Here is a 20068-nt window from a genome sequence, read left to right as displayed (position 1 = left end):
ATTTTTTCTCACATGTTTTTCTCGCTTTTAGCTGGTTTTTTGTATGAATACAAAACAGTATAAAAGTAATAACATCTTAAAAGAAATGGAGCTTTTATTTAAATACTGTTAAATTGTAGAACAGCTCTGCAATTTAATCATAAGATGTTAATTTTAAATCTGGGTTTTAACTAAGGAAGATGTTATAGAGTTATAATTACTCTTCTATGTTACATAAAGCACTACAAATGTTTTTTTAGCAGAAATTTACAATAAAACTTTTGAAACTGATAAATGCTGAAGTAAACAAGCTAAAAAATGATAGAATGGCATGTAAATTTAATAGTGTTTTCAAACAAAAAATCATTAATGTTTATAATGCCTAAACAACACAAACTGAGTTATGTAAATAATAAAAAATGCCAAAAGTAGTTATAGTTTGATTTTTTAAAAAATGTAAAACCAAACTGAGAAAGTGAGCAGTTAGGTGGACAATAAAGAAAAGTAGTAGTCCTCACACTGATTGTAAGATTTTATTAGGTACATGAAAAAAGAATCCATTTACTAGTTCCAAAAATAAAATTCGCAAATTTGAATTCAATATTTCACAAAATACTGTATGGCAATGTCTAAATGATGCAAAGTTGTACAGTTATGGTGCAGGAAAAAGAAAACATCAACAAAGAACCTTAAAGTACATTTGGAGTTTGCAAAGGCTCACCGAAGACAGATGGGTTGAACTTTAACCTGAAACTTTAAATGCTGAATGAAATGTGAGAAGACTATTGTCAAATGATTAAAACAAGTGTACACCATTTTGACTCTGAAGCTTGGCGGTGGGTAAGACTTGATGGTTTAAGAGTGCTTTTCAGAATTTTCTAGATTGGGACAAGTCTATTGCATAAAAAGATATAAAAGCCAGCTTCATTTACCCTTGTAAATGAAGATATGCCTCTTGTTGGGCGTCCAAATTCTGAGCTTTTCCCTTTTTAGATTATTAATTTTAATTTTATTGTTGATCACATTTTCAAGTAAATTGACATTAAATCTGTCAAAATCTTTTATAAATCTAATATAAGTTCTTTTAGCACTTGGCAAATTATGTAGGATATTCAAATTATCATAAGTAAGGGTAAACATGGCTAAGTAGAAAGCTACTGTGGATTTTTAATTACGGAATGGTTTTTTTTCAGCTATTTTGGGAAAATCCCACTATTTATTATATTGCTTAGTCGCTTCAATGCAGCCACGTATGTTAGTAACACTTGATAAAGATTTAAAACCAGTTCCAGTACAAGTTAGAGTAGGACAGGTGATTCAATTCTACGATATTTTGGAATATTTCGTGAATGTTATTTTTTTACTTTTTTATTAACGTGACTGATTTAAATTTAAAATAATTATCACATTTTAGGCTGTCGATGTGGTTGGACAAGCTGGTAAGCCAAAATCAATTACAGGGTTTCAAACTCACACTACACCTGTTTTATTAGCTCATGGGGAACGCGCTGAGCTTGCCACTGAAGAATGTATCTTTTTTAAACTTAATTTCTTTAACATTAGCTTCTTTTGATAAGATTGAGTCATTGTTTCGTAATTACTAGTGTTTCCATTTTGGGTAAAAAATTAACCTGTGTAAAGTCAGGTAATTTATCAGTTATTTCTATTATATCAACTATTTCTTTTATTTCTACTAAGGATTTTAACAATAAAATCAAAATTAAATAAGGTGTGGAGTATGCAATTTGTGTTGTGGCTTGTACTTTTTTCTTTAAGTTACATGTCTTTTAATCCGTTTTTGATAGAACTGACGCATTAAAATCAAGACATCAAGAATATCAACCATTTCTGTTTCTTATTTTTGTAGAAAACAGTTCTATGGGCAGAAAAAGCTACTACTGGCTCTATTGATGTTAATTTGATTGTTAGCAGAGCCTTAAAAGTTTACAACTTTTTCAGGTCTTGTTCAGGTAGCTTAAAACAAACTTATTTTCTTCACAAATTTAGATCCAATCTCATTTTTCAGGTTCTTGGTGCTCTCATTCTTGAATAAATGAAGCAAATTCTTCTGAAAAAAGGCTTTCTTCCATTTTCCCAGTTTGGTCTGCAACCTTAACTGCTAAATCTACTGTCAGTTCTTCACCTTTCTGGGTACAGCTTTTCCAAAATAAAGCAACCGGATACATACATACATACATACATACATACATACATACATACACACACACACACATACATACATACATACATACATACATACATACATACATACATACATACATACATACATACATACATACATACATGTTTAAGATCAGAGACATCCTGAACACTGACTATTTTATCAAACTTGGTTACATTTCCAAATCCAAGTTTCATCATGTGACAAGCACGATCAGCGATTGTTGCTACAGCATAGTTGTTTAAATCCAATTTTTGACTTAACAAGCTAAATGGCCCTCTCAGATTTCATCCATCCAAAAAAGGGTCGTTTCAAGTATTGGCAACCATTTAAACCATGTATGTTCCGATTCATGTAAAGATGATTTCTGAATCTTTTCAAATTTTCGGAGATCTTTGCTCAATAATGCTGACAAGAACTTTTTTGCAGTGTGTAACCATCTGGCTTAAATACTTTTTCTAATCAGAACACCGCAATTTGGTTCATATTTGGGCTAACAAGATTTGACTTGAATTTGGAGCTTTGCTTAAAGATGGTGCATAAGGTTTTTATTTCCAATACTTTCATCGCTGATGGAAAAAATTTTGCACTTGGCGATATCTTCAGTTTTTCTATACAAGAAATCTGCCCAGAAATGTGATTTAACGTCATAATGCGGACTTCCTTTAGGTAAATTTTTCCCACGCTAATCGAAAGTGATCTCGGTGAAAAAAATTGATTTACGCGAGAAATTTTTGGCAAAATTATAGAATTCGAAATTACCCGAGTAATTGGATTAAAAAAACCTAAATTACTCTGGTAAGAATTATTGGCAATTATTTATAGGAAAAAACATTTTAAAAAAGGAGTAATAAACGTACCAATAGATAAAAATTTAAAAATCAATTTTTTATTAACAATTATTTTCATAATCTGTGAGTACTAAATTTTTTCCCTTTAAAGCGTGAAAACGCCCGCACAAAGACAATTGCCTAGTGGCAGTAAAATTATTTGATCCGTTCAACAAAAACTTTTTTAGGTTTGTCATATAAACATCAGCCTTGATTCTATAATAAAAGATTATGAATTGTTTTTTCTATTTTGTTGTTACTGCTTATTTACCCTTAACTTTGTTTTTCATTAGATATAGCATTGACTCCTGTGTTAGAAGGCTTCGTCATTTGTCAAAAAAATAAAAACTATGACGTCGACGACGTTACATTGTAACACATAATCAGTTTGGTTGATACAGATAGCATCTTTTCAAAATATTGATAAAAAGATCTTTTTCAAAATTTCTCTTTGTTTCCTCTATCATTTACTTGACTGATTCCAAAACGCGGCATAAATTACTTTAAAATGTTTATATGTTCATTTATATTTATTATATATTTGGAAGAAATCAACGTGAGTAGATTTCTTCTAAAAAACGTGAATTATTATTCTAACCATCCTTATTACGTATTTTAAATGATTCACTAATTTGAATACTGCGTGCCATTGTATTTTCTATTGAGTTTTTTCTCTTTTTTAATAAAAAGAAATTAGTTTTCTCAGACTATTGATGTTGACACTTGCCTTTTTATTATTTGAGATGTTTTGACTAAAATCTGTAAGTTTGATGAGTTTTATACAAAATTATTGCTAAATGGAATAAGAAATTTCGGAGCCGTCACATAAAGCACATCTAAGAATAAATCAACATGTACACTTATATATAAGTTCAAAAAAACCTTTTCATATTGAATCGAAAACTTCAAGTTTGATGACATATTTGGATAGAAAAACAAGCTCGGGTTTTATTCTAGCCACAAATTGAAAATCTGTCATAGGTAAAGGTTTGCAATTTACAAAACTGAATAATGATAGGTTGTCACAAGGTGTTTTATTTGTAGTCCGTTTCTTTATCGGCGAAAGTCTAAAGATTTTCCAACAAAAAAAATGTTTTATTCTCATTTAAAATCAAACTAAAAGCAATCAGTTCATGTTTCAACAAGTGTCCGTTGAGAAGTGATTAATACCTCAAACGTTTTGTGTAATGAACAAATCAAGCAAGATAAAGTAAAAATTTTCAGAGTATACAACAAGTAATTGAGCCGAAAATTAAATTAGTGATAAGTAGAATCGGTTAATTAGCTCTGGTTCCATTATCTTTAGTTTTCAGTTATTAGTTGAATTCATCATATTTTGTATAAATGAAATGTTAACTCTATTTAGCTTTTCTTTTGTGCGCGCTTTTGCAGCTGTTTTGGGCTCACCCACCCGTTCTCTTAAGCCTAATTATTTATTACAGTTAAAAAAGCCTTCATTGGGCCATTTTATCTGATCAGAAGCTATCATTTTCATTCAATGAGAAAACTATTGTTAAAAATCTAAAGTGATCTCTCAAATTTTTGGAAAATGAAGCAACAGCAACTAGGTATTTTCTCTTTGTTTTTTACATATAAATTGCTAATTTTAGGTATGTACGTATCTGCGATTTACGGCACCGATTTTAAAGTTAAAATCTGTGACCATTTTTTCACCACGTGCTCGAGGTAGGTGTCGTAAGGATGGATTTTTCTCGTCTTTTTTTTAGAATTTTATATTGACTTAGATAATATTTTAAAAGTAGAGTGTTGTAAGTTTATTGCAATCTGTTTGTTTTTTTTTGCAGTTACTAACGTTTTGAGTGAATTCATTGCTATTGAAAACTTCATTCCTGTTCTGGTAGTGAATTGACATTGAAGGGATGATGGTTTTTTTTTTTAACTTTTGAATCAATTTTATATATCTATTTTCTATGTACCTGCCAAATTTTATTAAAAAGTAATGACACGCTCATATTCTATTTTTGCACGCAGTAAAGGTACCAAATATTCTTCTGTTGGAGAGGTTGGGATTCAAGATTATGAACCTTTTGTATATTTGACTTTTTTATTCATTAAAAAATTGTTTTTTTAGAAAAATGAAACTTTAAAACATTGGTGATTTTTTTAAAGTATTCAAAACATGATTTACACACAAAAACACAAAAAAAAAACCATATTCTGTTATTAGTTGAATAAAAATATAACCGAGGCAAAGTTATGCGCTAAAAACTAAACAATGAAGTTCTATTATAAAACCACCGTAAGCTGAACGCTAATTTTTTAAGTTGGTTGCAGTTTTCTTAAGCATTCCTTATAATGAATTTTTGTCACTTAAGTGGGCATAACTTTTAGTAGAATCATTAGTTTTTTATGAAATTTTCAACATCGTTATACTGATTTAAAGCTCTTTACAATGATGTAAAATAATTAAATAGCTGAATAGTTTTAAAATTTTACACACATACCTACTAATTTAAGGTCTTTTTGAGTACTGCCGGAGATCGTGTATTTTCGCTTTAAGCCTTATATTTTAGCTTTATTTTCTGAAGGAATTCCACTTTTTCATGGTCTAATTGTTTAGTATACAGTACTTTTAGCTTTAGAGATTACTTAAATTTATGAATCCTGTCTGTCAAGTTCCTATGCACTAGGATTTCGAACTAGTACCACGTTTTTTTGAACCAAAAATAACTCAGCTAAGAACTACTTTGATACTCAGATATCAAGCGACTAAAAACATAAATTCAGATTTAAAAAGATAAGAAAAAACGGAATGTTTTCAAGTTAAAAAAGTCCTTATATTAAAAGGTTTTTTCAAAGCTGAAACACGTGCCAAAATCTTTACAATCACGTGTTAACCCTTGTTTATTTGTTAAACTACGACAGAATATCAAACATGAAAATGATCGACAATATTGCTGTAAATAAAGCGGATGAAAAAAAGGTAAGTTTAAGAACGATTAGTTAAACTTGAGTAATTTTCCACTACCCAAAACACTGCGTATTATTTCTTACTTATTATATCTAAATGAAAGAAAGACACAGAAAGCCTCTGGTTACAATTCTAACTTTTTCAGCATAAATATAATTCTTGTTAATTTCATAATTTTTGTCAAAAACGCTAATGGATGAAGATCACAGCAAATTGAAAAAAAACATTACTTAGAAAATTTAAATTACGGTAATAAATTAAATTTATTTTACGTTTTCGATAACTACTGCGATTCCTTGGCCTCCTCCGATGCAAGCAGAACCAACAGCATATTGCTCTCCTGTTCGTTGTAAGGCATAGATTAAATGACACAAAATGCGGGCACCAGAGCTACCTAATGGATGTCCCAATGCAATAGCTCCCCCATCTGCATTAGTTATTGATCGATCCAGACCTAGCTCTTTTTCGACAGCAAGATACTGAGCAGCAAAGGCTTCATTTACCTAAATGTGAAAGAATAAATGACAGCACTTAGAAGGTTTTTCGTTTTTAACATTAGGTTAAAAATGAAATCTTTGGGAAATAGGAGGAAAGAGTGCACAGTCAGTCACCATGCACAGTTAAACATAAGGTGGATGAAGAAATAGGTCAATGCAAATAAATAATTCTGATATGTTAAGTTTTTCTTACCTCAATTAGGGCCATATCTTTAAGGGATTTTCCAGCTTTTTTAAGAGCAATTCTTATAGCAGAACAAGGTCCAATGCCCATAATACTAGGATCAACCCCTGAAATTCCATACGAAACAATACGTGCTAGCGGTTTCAAATTATGCTTAGTACAAGCTTCTTCAGAAGCTACCAATAACGAAGCAGCACCATCACATATTCCCTTTTTAATAAAAACAAAAACAAATAAAAAAATACAGATTATAATTTTTTTTTTTTTTTTTTTTTTTTTTTTTTTTTTTTTTTTTACTTTGAAACATTTACTATATGATAGAAAATAATTCAAACTTAGCTGATCCAAACAACACACACCATGGCAATAAATGCCAAGAAAATTTATTTGATGTATTTTGCAAGAACAACTAAGAAACTAAAAATCAAAAATAATTTAACTCACAGATGCATTTCCTGCTGAGACTGTGCCATTCTTCTTAAATACAGGTGGCAATTTTTGTAGTTTTTCTAATGTCGCATCAGCTCGTGGATGTTCATCAGTATTTACAGTCAAAACTTTGTGCTTTATCTTAACTTCTATTGGCACTATTTCATTTGCAAAATGACCATTTTTATGAGCTACAAGTAAAAGTAAAAACAATTACTAATATTAACAATAAAGGTTGTCTTAAAACATCTCTAAACTTTTTGACTGAAAAGATTCACAACAGATTCATGGAGCCAAAGTAGAATTGAGTCTTTCTTTGAGAATAAATAATTGATAATTAAAACTTAAATAATTTCAACCATTTGCCCATCTCTCTTGCGATGCAATTGCAAATTCATCACAATCCTGTCTAGTGATACCATATTTCTCAGCAAGGTTTTCTGCTGTGATACCCATTGGCAAGTTACAGTAAGAATCAGTCAAACCTGACCACAAAGTATCTTCCATCTAAGAAAAATGTAAGAATGTATGATGAAATGCTGAAAACATACGGGAAATAACAAAGAATGAAAACTGGTCAATGCTACTTAATAATTTAGTTTAATATAACATAACTTAATATCTTAAATTTAGTAAAGTAACTTTACTTTGTTTTATTGAAGAAGTATATAAATAATATCAGCTGCAACAATTGCTAATATCAAAGTTATTTAAAACTTCTCAAACTGTTTATTAAAAAAATAAAACTTTTTATGAACCTTCTTAGTGCTATAAACTTAAAAGAGTTATCAGAATTTATTCTGTAGAAAATAATCTTTTATTAAAAATGCATTATGTTGCTATCATAATGTATTAATCACAAGAGTCAAATCTGAACACAAAATAATTCATGTTGTCATACTTTAAGGAGAGCTTAATTAATTCTTCTTTTTTTTCCCTTTTGATTCTTCCTTAAAACCACTGATTTAACATGTATTATCTCTGATATATGTAATTATTATTTCATCACTTGGTTATAACCAACTGGCTAGCCAATTAAAACGGAATTTTGATGATTTGACAAAAAGCTTTTATTGTATTGTTTGTAAATTTTATGTTATTCAATTTGTATCAACCTGTAGCATTTATAAAATATTGAAGTTTATCATAATTAATGATGAATATTGATAATAATACTAATTATTATGCATAGCATAACTTCTAACATACCTGAAAAAGTTGCTAAAGTTAAAAAAATTAACAATAAAAAGAAAGCTCTTGTAATACCTGCCGACTTTCTCCGAGCCCAATACCCCATCTGGCATTTCGCACTGCAAATGGTGCTTGACTCATATTTTCTGTTCCACCAGCAAGCACTAATTCAGCATCTCTTAATGAAATTTCCTAATACCATAAAACCAATAAATTAATTTTCTTTTTTATGAGGTCTATCCAAAGCAGAAAGTTTCAATTTCACTAATAATGATTTAATGAGCAAATCAATAACCTGTGATGCATTGACCACAGCTTGAAATCCTGAACCACATAACCTATTTACTGTGAGAGCTGTAGAGGAAATTGGAACACCAGATTTTAAACCAATATGGCGTGCCAAGTAAGCAGCATCTGAGGAACTCTTTCAAAAAAAAAAAAAGTAAAAAAATGTATGACTGCTAAAAAACTCAAAAGTTAGGTTAATTACTTCATTTTCTGTATCAAACTCTTATTAGGCAAGCAATAATATATATTAACACCAGTAAAAATAATAAAAAATAAAAAATAAAAATATAACTTCAATTAGCAGAATTTTTAAATAGTATTTGAGCATTTATAATATGCAAAAAAGTCTCTACGTTATAAATTTAGCTAAAACACTAAACATGCACATTTAAGTATTTTTAAAAAAGATTACCTGAATAACATTTCCAAAAATTACAGATTGTATATGTCCAGGATCAAGATTGACGGAGGCCAATGTAGCAACAGAGGATTTTTCAGCAAGAACAGTGGCAGATAAATCTTTGAAAGCTCCCCCAAATGCTCCAAATGCTGTTCTTTTCGCTGCCACGATATATACAGATCGTGCAATTGAGGGCATGTTCAGACCGGAGCAAAGGTGTTATTGTGACAATCTTCTCGCTTTATTCCATTCCGGCAATTACGTAAAATCCGAACTTTAGGGGCTAATTAAACGGTATTTAGCTGAAAGGAACCAGCCACCCAGCAATTTTTTTTTTTTTATGCATAGCCCTGTTTTTTTTAGCTAATACCCTTGTACAGAATTACAGAGTTGCAAAAACATTTACATAAAATTTTAACATTTAAAAGTACTTTTTACTGTTCTCAAAGATATAAAGTATTCCATACTACACTTATTTACTAAATCCCTTCCGTATTGCACTTTATTGCTTTTATTACCATTATCTATGATGTATTCATGTTTCGTATATATTTTTAATGATATATGCATTTGTGGCCTCAGCAATACAATGCACAAAATATTTTAAAGTGTAAACATGCTTCTGAAAAATGGACTTTAATTATAAATTTATATGTAGAGTAACATTTTAATTTGTTTCATTTGTTGACGAAAAATGGTGTTTTTTTTTAGCGAATAGTAAAAAAGTTGCATCGCTTGTTTCTTTACATCTTTATTTTAAACGCCTGCTTCAAAATTTTCTTTAGGCATATTTCTGCAAGAAACATTATTAGCAGATTTAGTTTGGCATTTAGTTTATTTATACTCACCTTGGTATTTAAGAATTTAAAGACGTTCACAACTAATCGCTTGCATAGTTCGTATTTAACACGATATAAAAAATCTGTTTAATTTATTGTCAATAAAAGTTTATCTCGATATTTTGATTAATTGAGAACGTGGTCTTACTTTAAATTTGATTTGTGGTTTAACTTTATTTTGAACAAAAACCGAAAATAGGTCCATTTTATCTGGTGTTTACTAGTAACTCCCGGATGAGTGACAGCGCTATATGTTGCAAAAGATTTTTAAAAATTAAGAAACAGAAAGCTTTGTTGTGTCGAGTTTCACAACTATCACTGCTTTTGTTTTTGATAAAGTAATAAAAACAAGCAAATTAAAAAATAAATAGTCATGTAAAAGATAAATAGGTGCACTGCTTTTCATGCAGCCAACTCTAAAATAGTTTGACAACCATCTCTAAAATGAGAAAAAGTATATTTTTTAAAAGGACATAATACAAATTTATGAACACTAATTTTTTGCATCATTTCCTTGCAATGAGTTCTAATAAACAAAACTGAGACAACAGTTTAATGCATTGTTTTTTTTACATTTATGTTTAGGAGGTAAAAGCACTGGGCTCAGGGATAGACAATATGATCATAGTCAAGGGCCACCTGACGGGAATAAACAAATGGCAGGGGTTATATTTTTATTTTAGATCACCTACAAAATTTAATAATAAAAACCACAGAGAATGCTGTATGCTCAACATCACACACACACACACACACACACACACACACACACACACACACACACACACACACACACACACACACATATATATATATGTATGTATGTATGGGTAAGATCTTCGAATTTCGAAAACACAACCAAATTATTCTAGGAGAAAAAAACTTTTGCCTTAAAAACTTTTTGCCCAGAGCCACTAAGACCGGCTCTTAGTTAAAAATCTCTAGAACTTTCCACAATATCACACAAAATTACAAAAAGTAAGATAAAGGGAAGAACGGAACGTATACGAAACGTAACTTTTTCTTACGGTATTTATTTTAATATTACAAAATGTAATTATTTATTGCAGCGGTTCCCTTCTTTTCATCCCCCTCCCTACCTTCTTTTTACCTTCTTTTTACCTTCTTTTTTAGTTGTATCACTTGAATTTTTTATTGTTAAGAGCCTAATTGCATGTTGTTGTTGTTTTGTTTTTTTTTCTAAAGATTTAATTTATCTAACAGTTCCAAAGTTGTATAAGACAAAAACAATTGAAATGTATATTTATTAATTATAAGCACTGATCTCTATAGTTTTGTTAAAATTCTATTCTATCATTGCGATTAGTATGGTCGTAAAATACCAAATAATAAGATACCGGCACCGAAACGGGATGAACACATTATTTATTTGTTAATCATAACTAGTGTGACCACTAACTCAAAAGGATCGTGGAAAAATAAATTTCGACTTTTCAACAGGCATACATGTGGTGTGCACTTAAGAGAACAATAAAAGTAGTGAAGTAATTGACCACAAATGGTTGCAAACCATGATCGTGTAGCTAATGAAGAGAAGGAAAAAAATAAAATTAAAAAAAGTGAAAGTGAAGAGGATAGTGACGGAAAATACTCTGACGATTTTGAAAGTAGCAGTTATGTTGATGAAACAGAAGAGGATGAAAATGAGAATGATGAAGAAAACATAGAAAAGGTAAATTGTATACAAATGTAAATCCGATTGTGTACGTGTGTGCATATGCATATGCACTGAATAAGGTATAATATGTTGTACAATAGGCCTGAATTTGAAGGTATAATATGTTGTACAACAGGCCTGAATTTAAAAGACTTGTTTGTGTACCAAAAAGTAAATTGAAATGTTTGGATTTGTCTTATTTATTTGTTATTTATTTGCACTTTCAGGCTCCAATAAAGTGCTGTTCATTTTATTGTAGTCTGAAAGTATTTAATTTATATGAAATCCAAAATGAATTTTGCTGAAAGCTGATTTTCTCAAGCTATTTATCAGGTGTTTTCATATTAATACATCTTTGCTTATCAGATCCTTCTTTTTTAATGTACTTGTTTTTTTTTTTTTTTAGATTGAACTCCCTAACAATATTAAACAATTTAAACCACCTCGCATAAAAGAAAGAAAAACTGTCCATTTTGATTGCAGTGAAGATGAAGAAGAGGATGAAGAACAAGATGAAGAACAAAATGAAGAAAAAGATAAATCCACAAAGAAGAAAAACAATAAATCTGAAAATCTATCCAAGAAACGTTTAGTTGCAGCTTTTATGATTTTTCCAATGATATTTGCTGGCATAATAATGGTTTTTGAAATGTTTGGAAAATTCAAATGGGAAAAAACAGCTATGCAATTAACTGCTGTTGTTGGTGGAGCTGCCGTAGCATTAATTTTTCTTGTGCGTTTACCTTTGGGTCGTTCCATGTTAAAGTTGGTTTTTTGCTTTGCATGGGTTATATTTTTATTACCAACTTATCAGGTCTATCAATGCTCTCCGATCGAATTGAAAAATGATATGATTGGTACATGGTTTAGTGTCAAAACAGATGCATTCACTTTTTTGGAGAGCACATATACAACCAGTGATTGTTTTAAGTCTTTCTCACTACATGCTCCCTATTCTATGTCAGCTATGTCTCTTAAAGTAGTTCTAAAAGTTGATATAGATGATTTAATTAGTCTGAATAATGAAACTTTAAATGAAAATGATGAAGCACAGTTGGTTTACTTTTTGATGGTTTCTAAAAGAAGCGTTAAACAGAGGTTTCATAAACTTTACTTGTTAGCTGTTGCTCCTACGAAAGAAGCAAGTTTATTGGAAAAATCATTAAAACTTAGTTTAGGAGAAAAGCAAAAAAATATTCTTTCAGTATCAGGATCAATTTTGAATATTGATCAGTTTGATTTACCATTAAAAGAGGAATTAGAAAGTATGAAATACTTAGTTAGACCTATAAAGTTTCGTGTTGAATCAGTAAAGTATGTAAATCGTTATGCAAAGATACAACATTAAATCAGATTTTTAAACAGATTTGATTGATATGTTTCTATTTTGTACACGTTTTTTTTTTTTTTTTTTTTTTCTTTTTTTTTTAATGCTATCTATAAGTTAGCATTAAATAGTTTATGGGATAGCAATCTTTAATTGAATTGAACTGGTATTTTGTGAGTACTAGGATGTATAAATCCCTTATGTCCTTATGTCTCTAATATTGTTTTACATTGATGAAAATTTCTTAGAGATTTTTAAAATATTTTATTCTATTGTTTTGATGAATATATAAAATCTCATTGGTATTAAAAACCTGTTTTCTCATTTACTGAGCTAGAGTAAGTACAAGATTCTTCTATACATATGTTTGTGACCCCTGGTACTAAAATGACCAATTTAACAATAACAATCAAGGGGTCTGCTGCAACAAGGAGCTTATTCCGAAATTGGCCATTTATATATATATATATATATATATATATATATATATATATATATATATATATATATATATATATATATATATATATATATATATATATATCTGTGTGTGTGTGTGTGCGTGTGTGTGTGCGTGTGCGTGTGTGTGTGTGTGTGTGTGTGTGTGTGTGTGAAAAATATATTTTTCAAAATTCAAGAGCACAGAGTTAGCTCCTTTTCGCTGCAAACCCCTGGATTGTAGATATTGGCTCTTATATACTATAGAAAATTGTATTTTCTAAATCAAGAAGGAAAAATACAATTCAAAAAAATGCATTTCACGGAGTATTTGTCTGTTTTATCGGAACTTGTTCAGGGTTAGTGACGGTAGCAGATCTGTTGCATAACTATGAATAAAAAGAATATTAAGTGCGTCTGAATTATGGACTGTGCTGCCTACTAGAATATCCAAATATCAGAAATAGTTTCTCCAAGTTACGCGTAAAATAAAGTAATTATCGTGCATAATTCTTTATACCAAATTAAACTGTATAAAGATGGTGAAAAAAGGACAAACATGATACAATGTAGGTATCTGGAAATAATTTTGAATCATTTTCATTTTTACCTCGGCCTTTTGCATAAATATTTCAAAAACTTTTCTAAAAAATTGACGTTCAAATGTTAAATTGGGTTACTCTGCTCAATCGCATTCCAGTAATCGCTCAAACGAATTGAAGTGTTAAAATTTCTCTACTTCTCTAATTTTTTTCACATCATTTGAGTGATTGTTGGAAGCAAGACGAGATAATGAAATATAATAATGGGTACCTTGTTAATTGTATAATTGTAAACTTAGGCCATTTTGGTTTACATAGCCTGATGGGTAAAAAATAAGTCAATTACCTTTCTTTGATTTAAATGGGAGCCCATGGAGATCCTACAGGTAGCATAGTGAGCTTTTTTACTTTTTAAGATAATAAGTCTTTCAAATACTTTTGAAAGCCTATGGTGAAATATTTGTTTATTAATAGGCAAGTAGTGACCAGGGTTTAGCTTTACTATGTGAACCTTCATTTTACTATTTTCACCTCGCAATGTTAAAAAATAAGAACCTTTCTAGCTATCAGTTGATCATTTTGAAATGTTCTGCTGTATGGTGTTTTTTTATGCTAGAACGCTGGAGGGTAAAGACTAAATAAGAATTTTTGATTTTTTTTTTAAATCAAATAATAATTTAAAATATTCAATTCCAAAAAAACCAAATTAGTAAAAATTAATTTGGTCACATATTAAAAGAACGAGCACCTACTTAGCTATCAATTGATACGAACTGGTTATAAATTTGAATTTATTACAGGGGCGTGTACAGGGGCGTGTACAGGAATTTTTTGGGTAAGTTGCAATTTTAACCCCTCCCCAAAAATGTTAAATTTTAGCATCCGCCCCCCCCCCCCCTTCCTCATTGACAAACGCATATATGAGGTAAGACGGCTTAGCAATCGCCTGATATTTTATCGCACATGATGCTAACGATTATCAAGCACCATCGCTTCGCACGCTATCTATTTTTAGAAGAAAATGATGATAACCATAGTCAGCACCAACGTTTAACAATTTCACACGACCTATTCTTATATAAAGCAAAAAAAATTGTCTAAATTTTATGTTTAATAAATACATACCAAACAGGGTGTATGTACTGAGGGAAGTCCAAATATGATTTTTAATGTTTAAAACCCTTTCTTTCTTTTTATATTGTTTAAAATGCAAGTAATTAAAAAGTTACACATCTTTGTATAAAATAATTGGGGATGTCCATTGATATATTTTAATATATGCTGGTTGTTAATTATAGTCTTCTCCTTCTGATGATAAATATTAATAGAATTTGACTAAAACTTTACTCAGAGTGTAATTGAAAAGGGAAGTCCGGAATTTGTTCTCTAAGAAATAACTTTTATTTTTTTTAAATGAATAAAAGAAAATATTTAAGAAACGAAGTACTTAATAACTTAATAAAAAAAAGGTATGTCAATTTAAGTTTCTTATTACTTTGTTTAAGTCAAAAATTAAAACAACCTCCGTTTAAATATATAAACCGTTTTTTTTAATAAACTTAAGACCGTTCTCGATTTGACAAGCACTATAATAAAATACCAAACCGTAAATCTAACTGTTATCCCGGATTAATAACTTCTTACCACCCGTTCGAACAATTAACCTTGTATAGTTTGCTTAATTATTGCTTTAGTTTGCTATAATTATTCGCTCTGTTTGCTTTTATCTACCGACGCATTATATTTATTCAACAAAATGCTGAAGTTGTATATATATATATATATATATATATATATATATATATATATATATATATATATATATATATATATATATATATATATATATATATATATATATATACATATTTTGGGTATGTCCAGCGACGTAGCAGACATCCCCTAGACACGCCCCTGCATAACAAACACTTGAATTGATTATAAATATTTTGATATATTATAAATATTGAATTTATGATGAAGATTTAGAATCAGAATGATCATATATTATATAAGTTATAATTATTTCTTACACTAAATGATCATAAAAAAAACTTAATATTTTTATGTTTTTTTTATTTTTTCTACTTTTCTCTTCCTGCTTTTTTTTATCTTATTATGATGTCCTCTGTGGTATGTTTTGAACATGCACTGTTTATAAGCATTTTCATTTTCATTTTCACCGTTTAAACTAATCCGTAAATTGATCAGTAATCCGTAAATGATGATAATGATCAATAATTGCAAATGTTCGCTAAAATGCAGTCTTGCATTTTTGTAAACATTTGCAAATGATGTTAATGCTTAAATGACAAATTTTTAGTTGCATTAGCAATAACCAGGAGGAACTTAAAAATTGCTAAATTTTTTTATTCTTTTGATCTAATTCTTTTTATTTGTTGAAAATGTATAAAAACTTAAATTATGCTGTGCGATATTTAGCTTTCGTATTAAAGTTTTGTATTATCAGTTGTTGAGATTTAAGTCAAACGCGAGTAAATCCATCTCGCATATATGTTTACGTCTCCCGTGTGTTTAAGTAGATCGTTCAATAGAAGAACGTTTTCAGGATGAGTGAAGTATCAATTTTGTTGGATCAACTGCTTTAACAACCAATTATTAATCGATGACATGAACACTGATGCAAGAAATTGGAATCCATTGTGTAAATCACTAAAAAAATTTGAAAAGGAATTGTGGGTTGCCTCAAAATTTTAACCAATCAAAAAATTTGAACTTTTACAAATCACTGCTGATATAAAGAAACAACTTTTCCTCACTGTTAGAATTTTAAAATTTAAAAAGTTTAAATTGACGATCCACTTTGACCAATTTCTTCACCTGGCTCTTTTACTTATGAATAAAAAAAAAAATGTCTAAAGTTAAAATTTAAAAAGGTTCTTTTGGCAGTTGGTAAGCACTTGGTAAGCGCCAAAGTAATCAAAATGTAGGCACAATGATAACACTATAAATACAGTACCAAGCTAAAATTACAATAACACAATATAATATAAAGTGAGTGTTTCTCTTTCAGCAATTGCTTTTGAAGTTTAACACTTCGTTTACTGAATACTAAGTAATTTTATACAACTTCCATAGAGCATGCACTTTACATTCCATTTATTCTATAAAGTCTGCATCGTATCGTCACGATCATAGCACTGTTGCCTAAGTCATTTTTTGGGGGTTTTGAGTTAAGAGTTGAAATATATAGCTTATACAGTCTTCTATTATGTGACAAATCGCCAATCAATGTCTTAAACCAATCAGAAAGCAGTTTATTTTTAATTTTTTCATTTCTGTCTAAATCCGCATTTTGACTTAGGCGACTTGTTTTCTTCAACATGACTACTCATATCACGTAGTACACAAATCACTTTTAAAGTATGAAAGCATCTAAGTTATAAGATGCCACAAATAAACGTGACGTAGCAAAAGAAATACCGAAGTTATTCAGTTTTTTTTAGTTTTCTCAAAACAAGAAAAAAATGGCTTGCGATTGTGTTATGATCGTGTTTATGATCGTGTTATGATCGTGACGGTATATTCCATACACCAAATCCAATCAGGAAAACTCTTAATGAAAATACTTATCTTAAATTTTTACGAGAACACAAAACATAAGAAATAAATTATTCAGTTCCTAAGAGTTAAAGTAAAGTCTTATGTAATGGAGAACAGTTTTTTCCGATATGGTGCGTGTATAATCGTGCGTTAAATATATATGCCAACTTGAAAGTGAAAGATCGTGTTACAAACACAACGTTTTATATATTTATCAATTTCCTGGCACTGGGAAATCACGTCTTGATTTAGCGAAATCTATTTATCCTAATCAATTACCGTATTATAAAACTAAAGTTAGCTGGTGGGACCTTTACACAAATGAGGGGTGTGTAGTTTGGGATGATTTCAGAGGCGACTACTACGAGTGCCAAGAGTTGTTTAAAATCTACGACCGAGATACCCTTTCAAAGTTTAAGTGAAAGATGCTTTCTCAGATATTCAAGTAAACTTATTATATTTGCATCTAAAATGTGGATCCTTTCAATTTGTTAAGGATGGTAAATCTGAACCTTTTCAAAGGAGGATTGAGCTGAGAAGGTGTATTAAAGCTTATGATGGTGAAAATTGGACTTATGCTTTACTTAACTAGCAGAACAGCAATTATAATAATAGCTATTTTGGTTATTTACGTAATGGTATTACACTTTTAAGCTTACTCAGAAGGTCTTGAATTAAAAGATATATTTCGATACAAAACAAAATTTATAAACACAGTCTACGATCATGCGGAAGTCAATGTACAAGAAATAAAAGATTTAGAAGAACTAAGCTAAGAACTGCTAAGAAGATTTAAAAACGATTTAAACGATACAAAAACAAGGGGTCTCGTGCCACTACAGATAGGATCAAAAAGAGTCCCAGATTCCACTTACAATAAGTTCTGTATCAAGTTCAATAGTTTCACGCGTCTCTTCCACGTAGGTCAGTTGGAAGAGCGTGTTAAAACATCATCAAGTTTAAAAAAGAAAAATAATAATAAGTTTTAAGGGGGAAAAGAAATTAAAAATAAAATTTTCTTGAACTTTAATTTATTTCCATGTTTTAGATACAAACTCACGCAAAAAAAAACTCACGCAAAAAAACTCACGCAAAAAAAACTCACGCAAAAAAAAAAAAAAAAAGAAAAGCCATCTTTCGATTTCCAAAAATTTTTTTCACATAAATTTGACACACCCTAATGTTCAATTTTGTTGGTGTATCGCTTCGAAACTGAAAATACATAATCAAAGATAAAGAGAATATAAGATTTAATACCCCAATGTTAATCAAATGCCAATGATAAGTAGAAGAATAAATGATTATTTAAAGAACATTTGCTTTCGATGAAGGTTTACGGAATTTAGCGTTCATTTTTAATCTAAAAATATTTGAATGATATCTAAGTAAACCGGTAACCGATTTTAAAAATCTGAAGCTGAATTTTTTTTTGTCAGAATATAGTTATCGTGTTTATTTAAATATCAATTATAGTTATAATTGAACGTATGTAAAAACGTGTTTGGGAAATGCTTTGTCTTCTTCTTTGAAAAAAATTTTTGTGTCAATATAAAACAAAAGAAATCAATTATTGATGACAGTTTACTTCGTATGTAGTCGTTTCATTCCAGTTCTGTTGTTAGTGCTCGAGCCACTGAGGAAAGAGTTTTCTATCTTTATTAAAAATTGTCATTTTAGTTTAAGTTTGCTTCTTTACTTAGCAATATTTACATCGGTTGAATGATAACGGTTAACGTTATTACAAAATTTTTGTCTAAAAAAACGGATCGATCGATACACTTTATATAAAATTGATTTTCGTAACTAAAACTTAACGGTTCATCTGACTAGTTTAATCTCCACAATTTAACAAAACACCTGGCTGCTTAGTAATTAACTGCTTACTGATTGGCTGCCTAGTAATTAAGAAACTGATAATCAGATGTCAAAAAATAAAAATCCAGTAATACTTTCTATATTTTATTCTATAAACTTAGTATTTCCATTAAAGATAAAATATCAAAGAAAAGTACATTTTTGCAACAGCACCATTTGAAGCGATTGATGAGCCTTATCTCATTTCTCTCGTTGCATGTCAAGGGAAAACACTTTCCTATAAAGGATGCCATATCACTTTAACTGAAACTGCGTGCATGCTACTTCTTCACTGTTACTGAAAATTGAGCAGGATTATTTTTCGTAGAATGGTTTTGCAGATGATTTTAAGCTACATTCAATTCCGGGTCTTACAAAAACACCTAAAAAGATTTTTCTCAGGACTTTTTTTATAGATTTTTTTGCCATACTTAATTGAATAGGTATAGGTTAAGCCCTTTTACATATTTCAGAAGTTTATTAGAAAATAGGTCTGGCCTTATACTTTACTATCATATCCCATAAAATACCAAATTGATTTTTTCTCAATATTTTGGAGAGACTTGGAAATGAGACTAATTTTACTAAATCTTAGGGCCCTTTGATTAAAAATCCAGTGTTGATTTCTTAAGTCACTGAAAAGTTAAAAGACTTTGGTTTGAAAAGGGAAATCGCCTAATAAATGTAAAACAAAAAAATAATAAAAATAAACTTTATTTCATAAACACAAAGAATAATAAAATATATATAAAAAACAAACTTTTAAATAAATAAAATTCTCTAAAAAAACCTAATGTAATATCAAAACCATATTTGTGTGTGTGTATGTGTGTGTGCATATATATATATATATATATATATATATATATATATATATATATATATATATATATATATATATATATATAGTATAT

General features: G+C 29.5%; 3 protein-coding genes and 1 long non-coding RNA gene across 4 annotated transcripts in view; 3 read left to right on the top strand and 1 right to left on the bottom strand.

Annotated features, from left to right (window-relative positions):
• The window catches only part of LOC145186227 (26S proteasome non-ATPase regulatory subunit 2-like), a 17207-nt gene extending 13772 nt beyond the window's left edge, over positions 1–3435 (top strand). The window contains exons 18-20 of the mRNA XM_090094969.1: positions 1173–1291; positions 1394–1508; positions 3285–3435. Of these exons, the coding sequence (XP_089951095.1) occupies positions 1173–1291; positions 1394–1508; positions 3285–3367 (317 nt within the window). The 3' untranslated portion in view covers positions 3368–3435. The remainder of the gene's footprint in view (positions 1–1172; positions 1292–1393; positions 1509–3284) is intronic.
• A 1114-nt stretch (positions 3436–4549) lies between these two features.
• Positions 4550–4960, top strand: LOC149884737 (uncharacterized). Its single transcript, XR_016454722.1, has 2 exons — positions 4550–4677; positions 4797–4960. It is a non-coding gene; the product is annotated as an uncharacterized LOC149884737 (long non-coding RNA).
• Positions 4961–6042: 1082 nt separating this feature from the next.
• LOC145186778 (3-ketoacyl-CoA thiolase, mitochondrial-like) lies at positions 6043–9286 on the bottom strand. Its single transcript, XM_080063028.2, has 7 exons — positions 8925–9286; positions 8520–8648; positions 8300–8416; positions 7393–7540; positions 7049–7224; positions 6614–6814; positions 6043–6426 (listed from the first exon to the last, which is right to left on the bottom strand). Exons 1-7 carry the CDS (start codon positions 9108–9110, stop codon positions 6187–6189), a joined length of 1197 nt encoding a protein of 398 aa, XP_079919154.2. The 5' UTR covers positions 9111–9286; the 3' UTR covers positions 6043–6186.
• A 1847-nt stretch (positions 9287–11133) lies between these two features.
• Positions 11134–12819, top strand: LOC145186851 (uncharacterized). The gene is made up of 2 exons (XM_090096561.1): positions 11134–11444; positions 11836–12819. The coding sequence occupies exons 1-2, from the start codon at positions 11271–11273 to the stop codon at positions 12775–12777; spliced, it is 1116 nt and encodes a 371-aa protein (XP_089952687.1). The 5' UTR covers positions 11134–11270; the 3' UTR covers positions 12778–12819.
• Positions 12820–20068: the final 7249 nt, after the last annotated feature.

Source organism: Hydra viridissima, unplaced genomic scaffold (genome assembly GCF_058129835.1).
Source record: "Hydra viridissima isolate aposymbiotic clone 2 unplaced genomic scaffold, HvirCarnegie_v1 scaffold_8, whole genome shotgun sequence".
In the NCBI taxonomy this organism is placed as follows: Eukaryota; Metazoa; Cnidaria; class Hydrozoa; order Anthoathecata; family Hydridae; genus Hydra; species Hydra viridissima.
The sequence above is the reverse complement of the archived record's forward strand: the minus strand, read 5'-3'. Positions and strand labels throughout refer to the sequence as shown.